The sequence below is a fragment of the Schistocerca nitens genome, chromosome 2 (assembly GCF_023898315.1).
Source record: "Schistocerca nitens isolate TAMUIC-IGC-003100 chromosome 2, iqSchNite1.1, whole genome shotgun sequence".
NCBI lineage: Eukaryota > Metazoa > Arthropoda > Insecta > Orthoptera > Acrididae > Schistocerca > Schistocerca nitens.
This window is the reverse complement of record NC_064615.1, coordinates 1118456223-1118480606: the sequence shown is the minus strand read 5'-3', so window position 1 is coordinate 1118480606 and position 24384 is coordinate 1118456223. Positions and strand designations below refer to the sequence as shown.

Genomic DNA, 24384 nt, shown 5'->3' with positions numbered 1-24384 from the left:
GGTGAGCTGTGAATTTTGAGATGCAAAAACCATTAAAATAAACAGAAGCACCAAAGCTCTGTGGGGCAGGTCTAGTGGGACTCGAATGTGAGAACAATTTACGGCAAAATTGGACAGGTTGCAAAGTTTAGAGGTCATCTCATCTGTATTTTCAAGTCTGTAGGGAACACAATTGATAGTCATTCAGAAAATAAATAGGGAAATTATATTATGTGGTGATTTAAAAGTTAGTATTGATTCTCAGTTGTATTTAGGCCTGTATGTAATTCCTAAGCTAGAAAAATTGCTAGCCAAGTTGATTTCAAATGCAATTCCAGTCCAAGCTGCCGGAGTTGGCAGTCACATGTGTATGAGGTGTCCTTGCTCGAACTTATGAATGGTGAGTGCTCCTCTTTTGCTGATGAAGGCTGTAGTCAAAAGCTTTATGTGAGTGTCTGTCTGGCACGACTCTAAGACAATGATCCGCATTCCTCTGTAGTTCTTACCAAAGGATGATGCTAGAAGCAGAAATTGGATAAATGTAATCCACAGATATTTTCAGTCTCCTTATTTTTATGTGCATGTGAAGTATTTGGAGAAGACATATATCTTAAGTGTGGGATGGCATTTGAGGCGATTTGAATAGGTGAGGTGAGAAGAAATACCTGCTTGAGTGCAGAACTGGTGTCTCTTTGGAGTATGACATGCTGCCGTGGAAGTATGCCAACAGCCCTGAAGTGTGCATACGAGAATATTATGAGGACTGATGTGCAAAAACAAGATTAGTTTTGTCAGTTGGTCTGGAAGAAGTTCTGTTGTGACTTTGTCACAGGTTTTATTGTCCACTGAGCGATTAATATGTGTAGGATTAAGCAGATGCATCGGTGTCAGATGCTTATTTAAAAAGAGGTATGGGAGTACATACTAAATGTAGTGTATACTGGTCAGTGTTAGTGTTTCCCTGGAGATTAACTTCAAGTATTCATCATGGGAAGTGATTTGGAAAATGCATGTAATTCACTGTTATTTGTTTTCATTGGTGTTTAATATTTTTTCCCTTATAATTATTTAACTATGGCACTACTTTCATTACGTATCAAACTCAAAAACTTCACATTACCCCCAATAACATGTAAATAATGAAATGGGAATTTGGATGTCAACCTATTGGTACTCTGCTAATGTGTGAACAAACTTCAAAAGATATAAATAAATTTCAATTTTAAATAATGAATAATTTGATTCAGGTGTACACTTTGTTTGAATGTGATGTATAAAAAGAGGAAACAATTGTGCAATGGCAAAATGATTATCAAGACAAAAAAGTAAGACATGCTAAGAAAGTATGCTAAAGGTATTATATGAGTATAAATAACTACACTGCTAATATCTCAATGAAAATAATCCATTTTGAAAATATAACTGGATAGATAAAAAGTCTATTCACCAAGTGGCAGAAGGAGAAAAAATGTAAAAAATAAAATAAAATATAAAAGTTAAGTAAATGTGCAAGCTTTTGGAGCCATTGGCTTCTCCTTCTGCAGAAGGGTTAAAGTGGAACAATGAGGGAATAGCAAGCTTTAGGCAATGAGGAGAGTTCAGAAAAATCATCTAGAATCCTGGATCATGGGAGACGTACCAGACGAGACGAGAAGGGGATTGCACTTTATGAGATTTGAAAACCTGACACCTTAAGGTGGAAGATAGTGTAATAAGCAAGACAGGGATTACTGACAAAATACTGAGCAAGAGCTAATTATGTCAGAGATAACTCTATTATATATATATGCTGGAAAGGCAGGGGGAAGGATAAAACTTGAAATCTCAGAAAATAAAATAAATGGTACAAGAAACAAAGAGGGAGTGAAGGAAGGAATAAGAAAAAAGATAATTGCTACAGTTGCAGACAGGCATAATCTAAAGGCTGTTACACATTTAACTTTTGGCCCAAGCCTTCTTCAGAAAAGAAAACACACCAACACATTCCATTTGTCTATGCTATCGCTCCTACCTCGTTGCCACTCCTGCTGTAGGACTTGTCCTATGCACCCTCCCAGCACACCTGTATTAAGTCCTTTAACTAGCAAAACATATACTATCAAAGGGAGAGGCACCTGTGATATTACACACACAGTGTACCACCTGTTCCATGTACAATGTCTGGCCTTCTACATCAACACAGTGTGTATACTGGTGAAATACAATTTCTTGTTGCAGAACATGCTATACAACATGACAGTGGTGACCTCAGCACCTGTTTCACCACATGTACCACCTTGATTCTTCTACCTGACACCAGTTTCTCAGAACTCTGTAGATGTGGAAGTTGGTATTACAAGATGTCCTCCTTTCTCGCCACACATCTTACCGTGTTTCTTCTCAGTAACTGTTCATTTCTTCAATCTCTTTTAGTTTTTCATAGCTTTTATTTTATTTTCTGACCTGTGTATCCTCCCCTGCCCCCCCCCCTCCCCCCAACAACATTTAATACCCCCAGTTTTCCACTCTTATTAACTATTGCACAATATCCTGTCAGCAATCTCTGTCTTGCTTATTACCCTATCTTCCGCCTTTAAGCTCTCAGGTCTCAAATCTCATTCAGTGCAGTCTCCAATAATCAGTCCTTCCTCCTCATCCAGTCTGGCGAGTCTTCCCTGATGTGGGGTTCTGACTGACTTTTCAGAACTCTTCCCATTTCCTAAACCTCGTCAGTCCATTTCCTTCTCCCCCCCCCCCCCCTGAATTCCCCTTCAGCCCTTCTGACAGAAGAATGAGGCAGTGCCAATAAAAGCTTGCACATTTCCTTAATGTTCATACGTGTTTTCTGCTGCTGCCACTTGGTGAGTAGACTTTTTAATCTCCCCAATTGTAACTAAAGGGCTAGGAACGTTAAAGCAACCAACCAACAATGCCTCAACTCTGAAAAGGAAGGCTCCATAATGACTATTATGTCCTGTCTTCAGTAAACCTGGACAAAATTTGGATGCTGAAATCTACATAAAAGGAAAGATTTGAGAAAAATGCAAGATTATCTAACCTCTTACAGCACACTCTAACTTCTAAATACAAAACAGACAGTGAAATGAGAAAGGCACACAGAAACAAATTAATTCCACAACTGATATCAAGTGTGAATTTTTTGTAAGGTGATTTTACAGTTAGTTTCTGTAAATGCAAGCACAATTTACAAAACTAACAATTTAATTTTTTTCAGGATTTTGACTTCTTTCCACATTATGGAGTTCCCTCTCTGGGGGATCCATGTGATATGTGCTGCAGCATAACGGTAACATAATTAAATATCCACACTGCACACTATAGTAATTAACTGCTGTCTAGGCATCTAATTATTTGAATATACACACATCAAAAAAAGTTTTGCATCACCCCACTTCCCAGAACTCCTGAAGATAAATATTGTCTGTGGATACTGTATCACAGACACAGTCTCTTTGACTGTCCAGAGATGTCACTAAACTTGCCCAAAGATGTAAACAACCATGCATGAGCAGCGCCTATTAGACGGAGGGGGTCTGATAGCCGATCAGTTCCAGTCATTCCACCAGGAAGGAGGTACATTGCTCATGTTGTCTGTAGTTCAACCATGCATCGACAATCAATACCACAGTTTGATCACGTCCACATTTCTACTTTGTGCCAGGAAGGGCTGTCAGCACAGGAAGTGTCCAGTTGTCTTGGAGTGAACCAAAGCGATGTTGTTCAGACATGGATGAGATACAAAGCGACAGAAACTGTTGATGACATGCCACGCTCATGCTGTCCAAGTGCTACTACTGCAGTGGATGACTGCTACCTACGGATTATGGCTCGGAGGAACCCGGACAGCAACACCACCATGTTGAATAATGCTTGTCGTGCAGCCACAGGCTGTCATGTTATGACTTAAACTGTGTGCAATAGGCTGCATGATGCGCAACTTCAGTCCTGGCATCCATGGCGAGGTCCATCTTTGCAACTATGGCACCATGCAGCGCAGTACAGATGGGTCCAACAACACGCCGAATGGACCGCTCAGGATTGGCATCACGTTCTCTTCACTGATGAGTGTCGCATATGAATTAAACCAGATTATCGGCAGAGACGTGTTTGGATGCAACCCGGTCAGACTGAATGCCTCAGACACACTGTCCAGTTAGTGCAGCAAGGTGGAGGTTCCCTGCTGATTTGGGGTGGCATTATGTGGGCCCGACGTATGCCGATAGTGGTCATGGAAGGTGTCGTAACAGCTGTACAATACGTGAATGCCATCCTCTGACCGATAGTGCAACCACATTGGCAGCATATTGATGAAACATTTGACTTTATGGATGACAATTTGCGCCCCCATTGTGATCATTTTGTGAATGACTTCCTTGAGGATAACGACATCGCTAGACTAGGGTGGCCACCATGTTCTCCAGTCATGAACCCTATCGAAAATGCCAGAGATAGATTGAAAAGGGTTGTTTATGGACAACGTGACCCATCAACCACTCTGCAAGATCTATGCCAAATCACCGTTGAGGAGTGGGACAATCTGGAACAACAGTGCCTTGATGAACTTGTGGATAGTATGCCGCGATGAGTACAGGCATGCATCAGCTACTGGGTATTAAGAGGTACCGGTGTGTACAGCAATATGAAACACCACCTCTGAAGGTCTCACTGTATGGTGGTACAACATGCAATGTGTGGTTTTCATGAGCAATAAAAAGGGTGGAAATGATGTTAATGTTGATCACTATTCCAATTTTCTGTACAGGTTCCGGAACTCTCGGAACCAAGGTGATGCAAATTTTTTTTTTTTTATGTGTGTATAATGATTATATCTAGTTTGCCTATTAAAATGTTGGATAAAATTGACTACCTAGGTCTTCTGATAATTTACTAATCAAAAGTATTCAAAATGCAACTTCACAGCAAAGAGCAATGAGAGAAAGGTCCACTAGCTGACATAATAGGTCCAAAAGCTGTATAGGCATACAGCTTAGAATTATGAGTAGTGTTAGGAGACAGGACCCTTTCACATATGCAACACAGGTGAAATTACAGAAAAAAAATTGTAAACTTCTGTAAGAAGCTGATGGCTGTCTCTCTCAGAATCCTTGGCCAAATACGAGTGTTAATACAATACACTATCAACAGTGGAGACAATCTATGTTTGACATGCAACAGTGAAATTTCCTCATGCACAGCATCACTTGGAAATAACTGTATATTTTTACCCCCTTTACAGAACATACATGTGTGTTATAAGGATTTTGATTGGGCTACACTTACCGTCCTCATCTGTGGTTGCCACTACTTCCTTACTCCGAGGACCAGCCCCCACTCTGTTATATGCTTGCACTAGAATAGTGTACTCAGTAAACTTCTGAAGATTGGTTAGTGTATTCTGCAGCTCTATGCCTGGGATCACTTCAAATGTCTTGTAATGAAATGGTTCACTTGAATTTGCTAGTCTGTATCCAATGTAATATCCCATAATTTCCCCATGCTGAAGATGCTTGTCTGGTGGCTGGAAGAAATTTATTTCACATTAATAATTGCCTATGTGTGACTAGTATGCATATTTCTTCCTACCTTGTAAACACACACACACACACAAAACCAACTTACAACAATTAAAGTTTTATACATATCTAGCTGTTGCTACCACATAATTTTGCTACATGCAGTTCATCATGTTTTGAGGATGTCAGCTATTAGAACAATCACTCACAAAATCCATCTGCACTCTAAAGAATAAAGAAAGGTAGGTAGTTAAACTAAAAGACTGACCTATTTCTCAAAACATCAGGCATTGATACACACAGATACTTCTTGAGTATTGTGTTTCCTACATCAAGGAACTTTTAGGCTATAGGTAAAAATAAAAGTGAAGAAAGAATGTTATGATAGTAAGAGATGCTGCAAAGGAGCAGTATGGGACTTTTCTGTCTCTGTATTATGTTAATACTACTAATAATCTTTATTTATCCTTAATGGAGATGGCTCTATGCACAATGGGACTTAACATCTGAGGTCATCAGTCCCCTAGATGTGAAACTACTTAAACCTAACTAACCTAAGGACGTAACACACATCCATGCCTGAGGTAGGATTCGAACCTGCGACCATAGTAGCCGCGCGACACTGGACTGAAGTGCCTAGAACCACTCAACTACAGCGGCCGGCTTGTCCTTATAAGTTTACTATCTTGTTCTTAGTCTTCTACATTTAAAACAATGATTTCATGCCACCATACATATAATGATTATATACAACAAGTAGCACATTAATTACTGTTGTATAAATATGTACCACCACTGATATCTTGCAGTCTTCAAAAGTAGAACTACTGACGATGTAGCTCAGAAATCTTTGAGTGAGTATAAGCATATTTTCATTAACAACATTTTCAACTTCCACCTAAAAAGATTTCTATGAAGTTGCTTCATATTATTTGGTAACCCATCATAGAACTGGTAACCCATCATAGAATTACCTTTCAGCTTTAAGCAGACTGTGACTGTGGTTCATTTCTTACTCATGTCAGTATCTTATGATAATCACATCTGATTCACTGATTGTAATTACAAATGTCTCTACTCATTATGCTTATTTCATAATTCTTTTTTACAAAAAATAAAAAAAAAAATAATTATTAGCCTGAAGTGCATCCTTGTAGACTGTTGGTGTCCCACCCCAGATTTCAGTTTTACATTACAAATGCAAGTGGATTAATCGATAGTACACTCATTAAAGACAAGATTTATTAATACTTGAGAGGCTTTTAGAAAATTAAGTATGCTGCTAATCTTTTTACAGATGTAGCTAATATGCCCTTTCCATTTAAGATGTTCATCAATTTCAATGCCTAAAAATTTATGTTTACATGAAATTTCAACTGCAGTCAGTGATTCAATATGAGGTTGGTTATAATTAGACAAGAACTTCATTATAACAGCCTTAAGACTTATTCAATGTACATTTATTCATTGTTAGACACTGTGTGATCAGTTCAATGTTATCTTTATTACTTTGGAATGCTAGCTGCACAATATGGCCTCAGATAATAAATGAAATATCATCAGCTATGAGTTTTGCAGCTGTTTTATGCCATTAACACACACAAGAAACAAAAATGTCCCAAGAATACTTCCCCAGTTGAAAGTTTTGTATGCTGATTTGAGTATCAGGGTCTTGCTTTAATTCTCATAACATAACATACACTGTCTTCTATCATGGACATAAGAACTTCAAGAAATTTAGTGTTACTCCTCTTGTAACATAAATGTCTAATTTGGATAATAGTGCTTCATGATTTACAGAATCAAAGGTCTAAGATAAATCCAGAAAGCCCCAGTGACCTTGTTTCCTTCATCCAGTCTGTTTAGCAGTTCATGGAAAAACGTTACTACTGCTGTCATTGTGGATCACTCTATTTGGAACCCACACTGTGATTTGCTTAATAAGTTATATTTCCAGAAGTAAGATCCATCTTGTGTTGGATTCATCCTTCAAGCAACTTACCATACGCAGAGTCAATGAAATTGGCCTGTAATTATTTATGCCAATGGTTACTCCATTTTTTTTAAAGAGCCATATCTCAGTAATTTTTACAGGTTCAGGTAAGGTCCCCTGGCCAACTGAACTGTTTATTAAATGTGTTTTTTGTCATATAGATGATAAGTCATTGCAACTGCTAGATGTTCTTACAGGGTGACAATTCTTGAAATATATGAAATAAAATTGTCATAACTTCTGAATAGTTTGCATCTGGATGTTCAAACTGCACCGTTGGCCACGGGGCATGATGGGAATTTGCACGCACATGCGCTTGGACCTTGTTGTTATTGGCCATTTGGCACATGAAAATGTCACGGTACAGCGTACCTGAACGTATAGCCCTTGTGAATGCCTTCTATGCGAGCAATAACAGCCAAACTGCGCTCAAAGGAAGGTTGTGACAGAGCTGAAGCTGAAGACAGTTGGTCCAAGTGTGCTAACAATCAAGAATTTGATTCACAAGTTTGAGGGAATGGGTAGCATTCACGATGACAGTGTTGGCAGTGTCGGTCATCCAAACAATGAAAGCGCCTGAAAAAATGGAGAAGACATGCTGTATTGAAGACTGCCCTAGGAAACAGATCAGATGAGCTGCACAACAAGTGGGAATCAACTGGCAGACACTGCGACAAATTGTTCTTGAAGACCTGCACCTCTTCTCATACAAAATTCAAACCCATCAGCTATTAAGCCCAGGCCCATGGAACACTATTGTCCACAGAATTGATGAACAGGACTTTGATGTGAATATTGTTTGCTTTAGCAACTAAGCCCACTTTCATTTGTATGGGTTCATCAATAAGCAGAATCGGTGCATTTGGGGGACTGAGCATTATCATTTCATGATCGAGATGTCTCTTCACCCTCAATGGATGATTGTGTGGTGTGCAATGTCCAGTCAGGGAATAATTTGTGCAATATTCTTTGACAGCATGGTAAAATGCCGAATGGTACATGAAGTGTTTGGAAGATGATTTCATCCCCATTGTCCAAAGTAATCCTGATTTCGATAAAATGTGATTCATTCAAGATGGAGCTCGCCCGCATCAAAGCAGGAGTGTGTTTGATGTCCTGAAGGAGCACATTGGGAACTGCATTCTGGCTTTGGGGTACTATGCTATAAATCTGAAAACATGTGACACCTTTTTGTGGGCTATATTAAATACAAGGTGTACAGCAATAACCCCAAAACCACAGCTGAGCTGATACCAGCTTTTAGGAGTTCATCAACAGCATCAATGTTGTGACACTTTAGTGGGTCATGCAGGATTTTGCATTTCATCTGTGCTGCAACATCACCAAGGATGTCAGGCATATTGAACATGTCGTAACCTAAATCCCAATATCTGTAGTGATATTTACATGCTGAATGTGTGCATGCCCTAGTTTGTAAATAATTTACATCCCCCCACCCACCCATATAATTCAATAATTGTCACCCTGTATTTTGAGTTATACGATTACTTTCACTATCACATATTCTGTTACACTCCTTAGGAAAAATGAATTACTCATTTTAACTGAATTTATTTAGTATTACCACAATTTCTTCTCTGCATGGCTCCCTACAATGTTTTAAGAAGGCCTCACAAACTATCTTTGGCTCATTCATCAATTTTCTTCTGGTGTTCTGCTGCTATTACACTTTCTTAGGATGTATCAAAAATTCATATCTCTTTATACTTTCAATTTGTCAATTTCTGGAGGAATTTTATGAGTCTTTGTGTAAACGTAGTTCACACCAATGGCCCCATTTTCCATTAATATCATCTGATGTGTATTTCTTCTGCCATTCTTTGTGTGAAAGTCCTCCTTAAATTTATTATGGTCAATTTTTATGTTATAAGTGAGTAAGCCACTATTTGGAACTACTTTGTGATCCATATTAATCTCTATGAAAAGAGCTCTGTGGTCCGCGAGAGACTTCTTAATAGCTCTCACCATAAATTCTTCTCATTTAAGTTTGCACTGACATGGTGATTGAAAACTATGAGTCATGTGTTATTCTGGTTAGTAACAAATTTATGTGTACATGGTTATAGCAGTGTTACACATCAGAATCCCTCAGATAATTGACATTGTAGCTTAAAGAGTGTATGTTCACAAATCCAATTATTATAATCTGTTTTTTGTTTGTTGGTGGTTTACGTGAATTTAATTCTAAATGGTGGAAGACTTAATCTACATCACTATTGCGTGATCTATAAAGGCCAACAATTATTTTGCCATTTTCTGCCTAGTTTCATTTTTACTGCTGCTCATTCAAAGGCCATCTCCACAGCATGTTCATCAACCCAATCAATGTTTTCACACGGAACATTATTTATAACTTGAAAGCCTATACCACCACCTTTGTGTATCTTTCTACAATGTGCACCAACAGTTTTGTAATTATTTAGTGTAAAACTACACATCTCTTGGATCTTACATGCTAGTTCATTAACAATGTTTAAGTGGACTTTGCTCCGTCCTAAAAATTCTGCAACTTGTTCTGTTTTATTAGTGATATACTGGACGTTCTGGAGCTTTATTTTACATTCTTTGTCTCCTTTGGTTCTGTCGGCAAGTGTTTTCCTCTCATCTGTGAATATAATTTTACTCGCAAAGCTGTCTTTCTCTCTCAGATGTGCTGCATATTAATACGGAAAGTAGAGTAAGTTCAACAAAACATGCTTACCAGAGAATATTTTGTTATTTGTAATTTATTTGCGTGAAACATGCATAGAAATTGGTAGTACAATACAACAGTATACAATCTAAATTTACTTTATAATAGGAACCTAAGAGCGTAGTCCAAATTATTTGACATAATAATACTTCATATTTTAATTTCTACAGTAGGCTATATAATCATAATCATTGCTCAATGAGCCATGATTTTAGATGTTTTTTGAATGCCTCTCCAGTTATTACCTTCAATTCATTTGGCATTGCACTGAAGTACTTTGCTCCATTAATATATGGACTGTTTGCTGTGTTTTGCAGTCTTCTGTTTATCATAGGGAAATTCTGTACTTGTCTAGTATTGTGATCATGAATTTCTGCATTACGGCACGTATATTTCTTATCTTCTACAGTTAATACTATTGTTTCAAAAATATACATAGAATAGATAGTCAGAATTTTACAATCTATAAAAATCTCTTACAAATATAGATTTGTGTATACTAAAATAAGCTGCTGAGGAGTCAGCAAGGCAAGATCACTTTATGTAAATGAATTACATTATCTTATTTTATCAAAGGAAAATTCAGTCGAGTAAAAGACTAAATAGTATGATACAATTTCAAGAAACAAAATTTGTAGTACTGCTGATGGACACATATAAAAGTAAAATAGGCACACTATCCTAGCTTTTGGAACAAACAGTTCCTTCTTCAGGGAAGAGAGAGGGGTAAGGTTGAGTGAAAGATAAGGCCAAACAAGGTTAAAAAGAAAGAGCAGGTCACTTAGACCCTGTATCCACCCTGATGAAGGAACTAGTAATTCCAACCGCTAGAACAGATCAACACTTTTCCTTTATATGTGCTTCCAAGATGTACTAAACATTTTGCCTCCTCAGGTGAAGTACTAGCTTGCAATTCTGTCTCATAATTTATAATCTTTGCTTATGCTATTTAACTATTCCATGGTTAAAATTTATTTTTTGCACTAACAAAGATTTTTTAAGCTGACTGACTTTGAAAACTGGCAAGGCAGGACAGATATGTCCCATGAACATAACTAGATTCATGCCTTCATGTGAACCTAGGATTCTCACAGTTAAATTTTTGATTCTGAAATGTTTTTATCAGGATGGCAATCATAGGGAAAAAAATATAATAAATCAGTACCAAAACATATTTATTCTCTTGTTAATGTAAAACTTGAAATAATGCACACAAATTTATGACATAACATTTGAAAATGGCTTTGACACACCAATATTTTCAACAACTGGTGACATTTTGTGGGGCATAAACGTCCACAACATTCAAATTATGTACAAACCAGCTGAATTACTAAAGTGTGTAGTAACGTTTAAAAAAAAAAAAAATATTGTCTATGTGTATAAGAAAATACAGTTACTTCAGACATTCTCAGAATGGAGAAGAAGATGATCTGATTTGATTTTCATGAAACAGATGGACTGTGCCGCCGAAAAATACATGCCCTCCTGTTTGATCACTCACTGCCTTCTATATAACCATGCTGTAGACTGTAGTATTTTTCTCCAAGTGCCAAAAACATCTCATTACATCATGACACTAGACAGATACAACAGATACATATGTCCCAATGCTCAAACCTACATACTACTTTAGCGGGATGTACGTGCCCCATCAACCACAAGAGGGTTAAGAAAAATTCAATCAAACACTCCGGTCTAATTAACAGGAATGTATATAAAATCTCTCAGGGCATCCACTTGGGCAGTTAGTCCAATGTCAGATCATTGTCTCACCAAAGTCCTCAGTGTACCTGAGTCTTGCATGAACCAACATCCTTTCCAGGTTTTTTATGTTCTTGCACTGGGTTGGAGAATCAGTTAGTAACATTTTTCCAGAAGTTTAATGAAAACAACAACTACACATAACAGAGACTTCATTCATTAACAATACATTCTCCTTCACTATTTACAACAGCCTGCAACATTAGGGTAACTTTCAATTCCATGACTTGTGACACCTCTTTTCTTAAGTTCAAGAGTTTTTATGCAGTTTTTTATGGTTTCTTAATTATGTACAAGTACTAACAGTTATTGTTCAAGTGCAGTGGCTAAGACTGTTTAAGAGCAAGGAGAAACTAAATTGTAGAGACACGATCAAACTATGTCATAATGCAATGAGAATGTTTCGTCACAACTGATACATAAGTGATAATTAATTGAAACCCTCAGCTGCCGAGAGGTGTTGTTGATATACCTCGATGGGGACAATTGAAAATAGGTGCCCCGAACGCAGTTACTATATTCATATACAGTTAACGGCTACCCAGCCATTGACCTCCATCTGTGCGAATGCACACATGTTGCCCGAACTCTTACAGGAATCGTCACCTTAGTGGGTGCAAGTAATGAGTGGCTGGGCAAATTTCTATTAGGTACATTACATAAGTAGATTGTGGACAGTTGGGAATGTGGGTCTCACGGGAAGTGTGCAAGGGATAAGTCCCTGCAGTCACGCTACTCATCTGTGTCCTCGGTGGCTCAGATGAATAGAGCATCTGCCATATAAGCAGGAGGTCCCGGGTTCGAGTCCCGGTCTGGGCACACATTTTCGACTGTCCCCTTCGAAGTATGTCAACAACACCTGTTGGCAGCTGAGGGTTTCAATTAATTATCATTTACTCTAGAGAAGCTGCACGGTCATCAATGGTATCTGTTCTTTTAAGAACAGTACTATATTCGTATATGATACATAAGTGATGAAACAATGGAGAGACTGGTGTTAGCATTCACATTCTGATTTGCATTGCATTCCTTTTCTGATTTGATTCTAACTGCTGTTCATTGCTGAATTGATGTAAACGTATGTTGAAAATATAATTTGAAAGCAAAGTGTTGTTCACAGTCGTTTGTATTATGTATGCAATCCCAGTCACAATTTCATTTTGAAAGTATTGTGATACAAGTATCATATAATAAAGACAAGAATTTTGTGAGAGAGTTTTGAGCAGCTTCACTGAAATTTAACCATATTGTATATCTGAAAAAGCAATCTGCTATGTTCGACATTATGTTAAAGAAGTTCGATGATTCTCCTGATAGGCACTGCGGTCAAATATTTTCAGTGGTCTCACCCAAATCTCACAAGCCAAAATCACAGAGAACTTTGGCTTGGACTGGAACTATTTTGTGAAAGACATTTATTAACATAAATTATGAAATATTACAATATTTTATCTCATTAGCATTTAATATGAAAGAAAATTTTCTTGATAACAATTTCTGAGTCAAAGATATAGTACAATCGCATTCCTACTTCATGTAGGATTTCATTGGGGTAGCTAAATAAAAGTAACTGTAATCTCCCACCAAGTCTAAGTAACAAAATTTAAAAAAACACTTTTTAATTTTTTTTAAAATTTACTTAAAGACTGCAGAACTCAGATGATTTTAAGGTGAACTTGTTCAGCCATGCCTGGAGTGCGTTTTTGTCTGGAAACGAAGTTCCTTGAAGGATGTTCCATAAAGAGAGGAAAAGATGATAATCTAAAGGTGCCAGATCAGGTGAATAATGTGGATGTGGAATGACTTATCAACCAAACTCCTGTACAGCATTTTATGTCCGTCTAACAGAATGTAGGAAGGCGTTATCATGGAGTAGCATACCACATGCAGTCTTCCTGGTTGTTGTTGGATTGCGTCTGCAAGACGTCTCAGTTGCTGACAATAAATGTTGGCAATGATGCTTACACCTTGAGGAAGCAATCTGCTGTGTGCCACACTATCACTGTTCCACCAGGTTCTTAACATCATATTTTGTGGAAGCATGCAGGTCTTTGCACAGGCAGTTGCTACTTTATTTGGGCTCGACCATTCCTTTCTTTCCCTTGCGTTAGAAACTTTTCCTTTAGCAATTGTCCCACCTTGTGGCAGTGCCTCCTGAGTGGATGTGCTGTCTCCACCTAATACGATCGTGGGCCATTACTGAATGGAGATTTACAGCCTTTGAATCACTGTGCAGTGTCGCTTCATCTCTGTCTAGGTCATCCCTTGGGTCTCTTTCCCGGGACTTCCACTATGTATGCTGCCTTTGCGGTGATATTGTCCCCTGTGTGAAGCACATGACCACACTGTCAAAGATGGCTTTTTCACATTTTTACCCATATACACTATTTTTGAACCTTCCCCATTACAGGCAAATATTGCACAATGATGGGATGATCACAGTTCATCACATTTGCCAGTTCTTGAGTACACTGATGCCGATCACTTTGGATTCTTGTGTTTAAATGATCTTCATCAAACCCTGAACATCTTTCTGGATGTGGAGAGCACACTAAAGTCAAAACAATCCTATTTAAAATGAGAAAACAATTTTCTTGCCTTGTTGCCTTCATTAAGTGCGTCAGTCTGCTTTTACACTGAGGATATCTATTTTTAAGTTACTCATGTTGGCAGTTGTTCTTGATCCAAATGCTGGAATATTTACTTCATCTTCTTTGGTAAAGGAATTTTGAAAAACTGTGTTTAATAACCCTGCTTTAGTGATTCAGTCATCGGTCCTGTGAAGTGGAGGTCCAATGACATTATCCCCATACACAACCCAAATATTTCTGGCTGCTTCTGTTGCTGTCACCCTTCTATTCAACTCAAACAGAAGAATACAATGGAAACGTTCTGATATCTCCACTTGGCACTCCATTTTCTAGCATCCACAGCTCCACTCACTATCTCAAAATGACAATTTGTACATTCAAATAGCAACAGTAAACCACAAATAAAAAATTACAATCAATAAACACACCAATAGTAAAAAATGCTATGCACCTATGCACCAACCTAATATCACTACACAGTGAGTAATCAGTAGTCACAGACTGCACTCGTCATGTTACCAACAATCCCCTAGCTCACGATAATACAAAACAAGATGGCCTTCTTTGAACTTTTTCAATGTCCTCCATCCTCAGGATGGCAACACTTCAGAAATACTCTAGCAGAGGATGAAGAAGCATAGTGTAGGCAGTCTCTTTCGTAGATCTGCTGAACTTTCTGAGCATTCTGACAATGAAACGTCGTCTTTGGTTTGTCTTTGTAATTCCTAGATATGTAGTTGAATTGACAGCCTTTAAATTTGTGTGATTTAATTTATCATCAAACCAAAATGTAATGGATTTTGTTTTGTTCTTTTCCTTATTGAGAGGCAACTGCCAGTCTTCACATCATACACATGTTATGTCGAAGACATTTTGCAATTGATTTTGGTCTTCTGATGACTACTATATAGTAAATGACAGAACCAACTGAAAACAATCCAAGAGGGCTGTTCAAATGGTTTCCTATATCATTTATGTAGATTAGCAACAGCACAGGGTCTATAACACTTCCTTGGGGAACATCAGACATTGCTTCTGTTTTATTCAATGATTTTCATTGATTGTTACGCACTATGATCCTTCTGAAAAGAAATAATGAATAGTCGCACAACTGAAGCAATACTCCAGAGGCCCACAATTTGATTAGCAGTCTCTTGTGAGGATTGGTGTACAACGACTTCTGGAAATCTAGAAATAAAGAATAAGTTTGAGATTACCTGTCGATAGCACTCTTTGCTTTGTGTGAATAAAGAGCTAAATGTTTGTCACGAGAACAATATTTTCTGAATCCATGCAGACTGTGTGTCAATATGTGATTATCATCCAGTTATTTGATAATGTTCGAAGACAGTATATGATACAAATTTCTACTGCAAATTGATGTTAGTGATTCAGAGAATTACTTTCTTGAGTATTCTGTAACTTTCCTGTCTTTTGGTACAAATATTTTGTCAAGAGAGTGATTGTATATGATTTCTAAGTATGGAGCTACTGTATTAGCATACTGTGTGAGGAACATTACTGTTATACAATCTGTACTGGGAAATTTGCTTTTATTAAGTGCTTCAAGCTACCTCACTATGGCAAAGATACCTACTTCTAAGCTACCCATGTTGGCAGTTGACCTGAATTCTCGAGTATTTATTCTGTCTTCTTTGGTGAAGTAATTTTGAAAAGCTGTATTTAACAACTCCATTTCAACGGTGTATCATTGGAAATATTGCCATTGGTACTGCACAAGTGAAGGTATTGACTTTTGTCTTGCTGCGGGTGCACTTTACGTAAGACCAGAATCTCTTTCAATTTTCTGTCCAATTTTGAGACAGAGTTTGATCACAGAAGCTATTAAAAGCACTCACACTGAAGCCCACACTACATTTCGATCTTCCAAAATACATCACCAATCTTGGGGATTTTGTGGTCTTTCAAATTTGGCAAGCTTTTTTCATTTGCTTCTGTGACAGTGCTCTGACCTATTTCATGTGCCGTGATGGAATAGCAGCAGCTTTTATTAATTTATTTGTTATAAATCTCTTAATTAGCTCAGACAGAATTTCTTTGAACTGAAGCAACATCTGTTTTATACTAACATAGTTAGTTGGGAATCCTGAGCCTGACTGTTGTCTGCAGCAATGCGGAAGGGGAAGAAAAGAGAGAGAGCGAGAGAGAGAGAGAGAGAGAGAGAGAGAGACAGACAGAAAGAGAATGCGGTTTGAAAAGATCTTTGATGTGCATTTTCATATTACAATACACTGCATATTTTCGTTTTATGGAAATATAAATTCGAATTCCACCAAACACAGCACATTAATTTCTGAAGCATTGAAATAAAGATTGCAATGCGCTTTTGTTAGCTAATCATAGCTCATATCACATGATTTCCCCATGCCAATGACAGGAGATATTCAGAGCATAGGGCACATGATGTAGTCAGCCAATAGCAACATCAATGTTAAGTAGCATGAACACACAAACAGGAGAAGTTAATGTCACAGCTTAAAGTCAGCACCGGCATGCTAGTCGGGAACAAAAGAGAAGGGACGGCTGTGAGAAGAAGTCAGCCACTCACACACCACACACTGACTGACCTCCCTCAAGGGCGACAACGGGACAGCAGCGGCTCCTCGGTGAAAGGGAATGAAAAGGACATATGCGCCACACCTGACTGGTGGCAGCCCACTTTGATAGCAACTTCACTTTGTTAGCTATTTCTATGTAGCACAGCTAATCATAGCTAACACTTGGTGCAAGAATCATAAGAGAAGGTTGCATACATGGAAGAATCCTGGAGATACTGACAGGTTTCAGATAGATTATATAATGGTAAGGCAGAGATTTAGGAACCTGGTTTTAAATTGTAAGACATTTACAGGGGCAGATGTGGATTCTGACCACAATCTATTGGTTATGAACTGTAGATTAAAACTGAAGAAACTGCAAAAAATGGGAATTTAAGGAGATGGGACCTGGATAAACTGAAAGAACCAGAGGTTGTACAGAGTTTCGAGGAGAGCATAAGGGAACAATTGACAGTAATGGGGGAAAGAAATGCAGTAGAAGAAGAATGGGTAGCTTTGAGGGATGAAGTAGGTAAAAAGACGAGGGTTAATAGAAATCCTTGGGTAACAGAAGAGATATTGAATTTAATAGATGAAAGGAGAAAATATAAAAATGCAGTAAATGAAGCAGGCAAAAAGGAATACAAACATCTCAAAAACGAGGTCGACAGAAAGTGCAAAATGGCTAAGCAGGGATGGCTAGAGGACAAATGTAAGGATGTAAAGGCACATATCCCTAGGGGTAAGATACATACTGCCTACAGGAAAATTAAAGAGACTTTTGGAGAAAAGAGAACCACTTGCAAGAATATCAAGAGCTCAGATGGAAACCCAGTTCTAAGCAAAGAAGGGAAGGCAGAAAGGTGGAAGGAGTATATAGAGGGTCTATAGAAGGGCAATGTTCTTGAGGACAATATTATAGAAATGGAATAGAATGTAGATGAAGATGAAATAGGAGATGTGATACTGCATCAAGAGTTTGACAGAGCACTGAAAGACCTAAGTCGAAACATGGCCCCGGGAGTAGACAACATTCCATTAGATCTACTGACAGCCTTGGGAGAGCCAGGTCTAACAAAACTCTACCATCTAGTGAGCAAGATGCATGAGACAGGCGAAATACCCTCAGACTTCAAGAAGAATATAATAATTCCAATCCCAAAGAAAGCAGGTGTTCTTTCATGGGCTTTTGTGTTTTGCTGGCGCCGTGATTCTATCTTGTCTTTTCTTTGCAGGGGTGTGTTTACGTATTTTAACAGTGTCTCTTATAGTGCTGTTTTCTATTGAGTGTTTTCAGGTGGGCATTTCAGAAATTTCTTTTCATTGTGTGCTTATTTTCATTGCTTGCATTGTCTGTTTATTGCTTTTACCTATTCCAAAATAAACAAGCCACCTCTCCCACTACCTGCTCAGGCACCTTAGCTGCAAGTGGTAGGTGTAATGCAGCTAACACATTTTTCAGTTTCAGATGCAGCAGATTGCATCCCATCCAAACACGATACAGCAGTTACTGGCTAATCAAGTGACCAATGCAGCACACCCCACAGACCAGCTTGCAACAACTGTAGCTCTGAGTGCCATGCTGCCTTTTCGCCAGTTTAACGAAAAAGAAGAGGAATGGCTCAAGCGATTGCAATAGTCTGAAGCCCACATCATTGTTCACGAAGTATCAGGTACTGTGAAACTACATTACTTTTTGTCAGTGGTAGGAAGTGCAGTATTTTGCCTCATTCAGAAATTGTTCCGTAATGACACTCTGAGTGAACTTTTCAATGATCAGTTAGTAGGTTCTCCAATTAACTACTATGACCAGCAAGCGAATGTGGTGGAAGTTAGGTACCAATTCTGTCATTGAAAGAAAAGGTCGGGCCAAACTTATTGCAAATGGGTAACAGGTCTGCTGGGTACGACAAGGAAATGGAAATGCAAATGTGCTAGTGCTGCTTTATATTCACGTTACGTTGCATGATGTGATCATGTACAATATGGCTGATGTCAAACTTACAGAACAGATTTTCAAACAATCAGAACCATCATTTCAGCATGTTATGCAAATTCTAGAGCAGTATGATTCAGGTGCCATAGCGGGCGATAAAGTTGAGCACCCACCAATTTGTCAGGTTGAGTTGTCCATTGTTCATGACTGGCCCAGTAGGCAACAACAGCACACATGTGCCAAGCCGTGTAAAGAGTTCTCTAAACAAGGGGCTACATCAGTAAATAGAATGAAGCCAAGCTCTCGGTGCTATTCATGGGACAAATGCCAAGATTTCCCGTCCTGACAAGTGTAGATTTACGCTTGTGGTAATAAAGGTCACATGCAATTTGTATGTTTCCAATGGAACAAACATTAGAATTCTGCCAACTCACAAAAATCTAATCACAAGGCCCATGTAATCAATGCAGTGTACTAAAAGCCTGCTGCAGGCATTAGCAAAACTAGCAAGCATAGTTTCTTCAGTGCTACGCCAGTCCAAAAAACTTTCTGTTCATTTATATCTTAGTGGAAAACGTGTGAAATTTCAGTTGGACACAGGTGACTCTGTTACATTGTTGAATCATAACATATATGAACTATTAGGCTCCCCACACCTGTCTAAAACTAGGACGCACCTGATGGCTTATAATGAGTAAATTATTCCCCATTCTTGGAAAGTGTACTTTGCCTATCACATACAGCTTGCATACACAAACTGTAACTTTCACTGTGCCACAATCACGTGATTGTGAAAACATATTTGGCCTTAATTTATTTATATTTGTTTGGCTTTCAAATTCAGAAAAATACATTGTCAGTGGCTGCATTCAATTCCAGAGACAGTGTAGCTCACTTGCTGAAAGAATTCTCTGAACTCTTTACTGAAGATTTAGGTGAAGCTAACAATGTTGTGGCACAGATTACTACGAATACACAAACTGTAACTTTCACTGTGCCACAATCATGCGATTTTGAGAACATATTTGGCCTTAATTTGTTTAGATTTGTTTGGCTTTCAAATTCAGAACAATACGTTGTCAGTGGCTGCATTCAATGCCAGAGACAGTGTAGCTTGCTTGCTGAAAGAATTCTCTGAACTCTTCACAGAAGATGTAGGTGAAGCTAACAACGTTGTTGCACAGATTACTACGAATGACAATGCTCAGGTGAAATTTTGGCAGAACAGAACTGTTACCATTGCATTATGGGACAAAGTGGCTGCTGAACTTAAAGAAATGCAAGATAGCAGAACTATTGCACCCAGACAAGATTGTCAATGGGCAAGTCCACTGGTTTTGCTCCCCAAACCTTCAGGTCACATTCGCCACTGTGTTGTCTACAGTCAACCCACAAAGTGTGATTGGTACTTGTCCACTGCCATGCCCAGAGGATCTCATGGACATATTAGGTGCAGGTCACTACTATTCAAAAACTGTTGCATGCGACGTATATCTTCAAATAATACTAGACAAAGAATCTCAAATTGTGTATGGTGTGAACACTCATTTGGGCTTTTTTAAATATTTGCATTTGCCTTTTGGCAGTGCTTCTGCACCTACCATTTTCCAACAGTATTTGCAACAGCAGACTGCTCGAGTACCTAACTGTTCAAACTACACTCCTGGAAATGGAAAAAAGAACACATTGACACCGGTGTGTCAGACCCACCATACTTGCTCCGGACACTGCGAGAGGGCTGTACAAGCAATGATCACACGCACGGCACAGCGGACACACCAGGAACCGCGGTGTTGGCCGTCGAATGGCGCTAGCTGCGCAGCATTTGTGCACCGCCGCCGTCAGTGTCAGCCAGTTTGCCGTGGCATACGGAGCTCCATCGCAGTCTTTAACACTGGTAGCATGCCGCGACAGCGTGGACGTGAACCGTATGTGCAGTTGACGGACTTTGAGCGAGGGCGTATAGTGGGCATGCGGGAGGCCGGGTGGACGTACCGCCGAATTGCTCAACACGTGGGGCGTGAGGTCTCCACAGTACATCGATGTTGTCGCCAGTGGTCGGCGGAAGGTGCACGTGCCCGTCGACCTGGGATCGGACCGCAGCGACGCACGGATGCACGCCAAGACCGTAGGATCCTACGCAGTGCCGTAGGGGACCGCACCGCCACTTCCCAGCAAATTAGGGACACTGTTGCTCCTGGGGTATCGGCGAGGACCATTCGCAACCATCTCCATGAAGCTGGGCTACTGTCCCGCACACCGTTAGGCCGTCTTCCGCTCATGCCCCAACATCGTGCAGCCCGCCTCCAGTGGTGTCGCAACAGGCGTGAATGGAGGGACGAATGGAGACGTGTCGTCTTCAGCGATGAGAGTCGCTTCTGCCTTGGTGCCAATGATGGTCGTATGCGTGTTTGGCGCCGTGCAGGTGAGCGCCACAATCAGGACTGCATACGACCGAGGCACACAGGGCCAACACCCGGCATCATGGTGTGGGGAGCGATCTCCTACACTGGCCGTACACCACTGGCGATCGTCGAGGGGACACTGAATAGTGCACGGTACATCCAAACCGTCATCGAACCCATCGTTCTACCATTCCTAGACCGGCAAGGGAACTTGCTGTTCCAACAGGACAATGCACGTCCGCATGTATCCCGTGCCACCCAACGTGCTCTAGAAGGTGTAAGTCAACTACCCTGGCCAGCAAGATCTCCGGATCTGTCCCCCATTGAGCATGTTTGGGACTGGATGAAGCGTCGTCTCACGCGGTCTGCACGTCCAGCACGAACGCTGGTCCAACTGAGGCACCAGGTGGAAATGGCATGGCAAGCCGTTCCACAGGACTACATCCAGCATCTCTACGATCGTCTCCATGGGAGAATAGCAGCCTGCATTGCTGCGAAAGGTGGATATACACTGTACTAGTGCCGACATTGTGCATGCTCTGTTGCCTGTGTCTATGTGCCTGTGGTTCTGTCAGTGTGATCATGTGATGTATCTGACCCCAGGAATGTGTCAATAAAGTTTCCCCTTCCTGGGACAATGAATTCACGGTGTTCTTATTTCAATTTCCAGGAGTGTATTTGGATGATATTGTTGCAGCATGTCATACACCGGAAGAACGCATTGGAAATTTGCATTATTTGTTTTGTGTGTTACCTGATGCAGGACTATGGACTGGACAAGTTTGATTTTTTTAAACCTGAGTTGCAGTATCTAGATTTGGTGATAAAGACAGGCATATTGCTTTCGCAACAGTAGTGTTGTCAAAAGCTCAGCATAGCTATTCACAAGTAAAGAAAGAGGCAATGGCTACAGTGTGTCACCCAATTCCACCACTATTTGCATTGCAGTTCTTGTTTCATCCAAGGAAGACAGTTCCTGTATCAACTGCTCAAAAACTGCAAAGGTGGGCTTTGTTATTGTCTTAATACCAGTATGAGATTGTGTATCGTCTGACAGCTCAACATGGATGCACTTTCTTGTCTCCCAATTGGTGCTGATACAGACTTTGATGCTTCTGCTGCATCTTGTTGTCACATTGATGCTCAGAATTCTGAACTGCTTCAATCCTTTCCTCTGAGCTATAGGAAAATTGCACAGGCCATGGAAGCTGATCCAGATTTAACCATTTTGCTAAACTACATTCGCTCATTGCATAGCATAGCATATAGAACTCTGTAGTGCGCTGATACTTTACACATCAGCATAGCCTCGCTGTACGGCAAGGATATGATTCTTTGACAGTGGGCACTCACATGTGTTGCTCCCCAAAGCTTTGCAAAAAGAAGTGTTGAAGCTACTTCACCAAGAAGACTGGGGGACAGTTTATACAAAACAGTTTGTGCATAAAAACTATACTTGTCTGGGTACAGACACTGAAATAGAAAAAGAGATGATGTCGCAGTGTCACACCTGTGTGGAAAATCAGTCTGCTCTGCCACAAAAATTCTCTAGTTGGCCTGTCACAATCAACATGGCAACGTGTGCACATTGACTTTGTGGGACCTTCTTGGAACATTCATTGGTAGATTGTGGTAGACTCTTATAGCAAGTTTCCTTTTGCTGGTTCAATGAACTCGACAGTGTCACGTAACATGTTTCAGGCATTGTCCTCTATTTTTTTGCCTCAAAGGTTTGCCTGAAATCATAGTGTTGGGCAATGGCCCTCAGTTCAAATCAAATGAATTTGAAACATTCTGTGAATGCAATGGCATACAGCATCTAACTTGTGCACCATTCCAGCCACAGTCAAACTGCAAAGCGGAACATTTTGTCAGAACCTTCAAGCAGCAGATGGTCAAGCTTCACACTGCACACACCAGGGATCAAGCACTGCAACTGTTTCTCACCTCCTATCATTCGCATCCAAGAGATGGACCATCACCGGCAGAACTGCTTCATGGCTGCCGCCATTGGCCACTGCTCCACCCTCCTCAGCATCCAGCAACAAAGGAAGACCACAAGTATCACTTCATGCCACATGATATTGTGTTTTCAGGGTTTTTAGTGGGCACAAGATGAGATCCTTCATTGACTTGGCACATGTATGTATCTCATTTCAGGCCCAGACGGTTTGCTGCGCTGAAGTCACAATGAAATTTGCCACTGTCATGTGCATGGTGATCCTTCTGCATATCTTCCCCCAGATTCATGGATCCTGAGGGCAGCACGGGCACAGCAGCCACCGGAGAGTGTTATCACAACATCGTGGGACGACTCCTGCGGTCCTGCTGATGGAGCTGGACCCGCCCATGCCTCAGCAGCCAGCACCTTCTACATCTTTTTATGGGCCTTAGGAGGTGGATGCGTACCCTTCTGAGCATCTTATGGGGGACGTTTCCACCAGAGTGAAGGCCAGATGGCAGGGTAAGAGTGGAAGTCTGACGTCCTCTGCAGTCACAGCTTCCGGTCCATCACAGCGTCCATGCTGCTGCCTCTCCCCCCACCTCCACCTGTTGTTGTGCTCCATATATGACAGTGGTCCGTCACTTTGGGAGGAGGGGGGGGGGGGGATGTCATGGCGTAAAGTCTGTGCTGCCACACAAAACAGAAGAAGTCAACCAATCATATGCTGACCTCCCTCCCTCCCTCCCTCCAGGATGACAACACGACAGCAGCAGCTCCTAGATTAAAAGGACATAAGCACTGCACCCGACTGGTGGCAGCCCACTTCGATAGCAGCTTCAATGTTAGTCACTTCGTTAGCTATCTCTGTGTAGCACTGACTCATAATTGTCTATTCTGAAGAAGACTGACTGATTATTTTGCATGTTGCCCTTTGCTTGCGAAACATATCAAAGTTAAGTAACTGTAATGTCTTCTGTAATAAAACTC

General features: G+C 40.1%; 1 protein-coding gene across 1 annotated transcript in view; it reads right to left on the bottom strand.

Moving 5' to 3' along the window:
• Positions 1-240: 240 nt before the first annotated feature.
• The window catches only part of LOC126235590 (Down syndrome cell adhesion molecule homolog), a 45098-nt gene continuing 20954 nt past the window's right edge, over positions 241-24384 (bottom strand). The window contains exons 2-3 of the mRNA XM_049944303.1: positions 5260-5497; positions 241-323 (exon numbers count right to left, since the gene is read on the bottom strand). Of these exons, the coding sequence (XP_049800260.1) occupies positions 241-323; positions 5260-5497 (321 nt within the window). The remainder of the gene's footprint in view (positions 324-5259; positions 5498-24384) is intronic.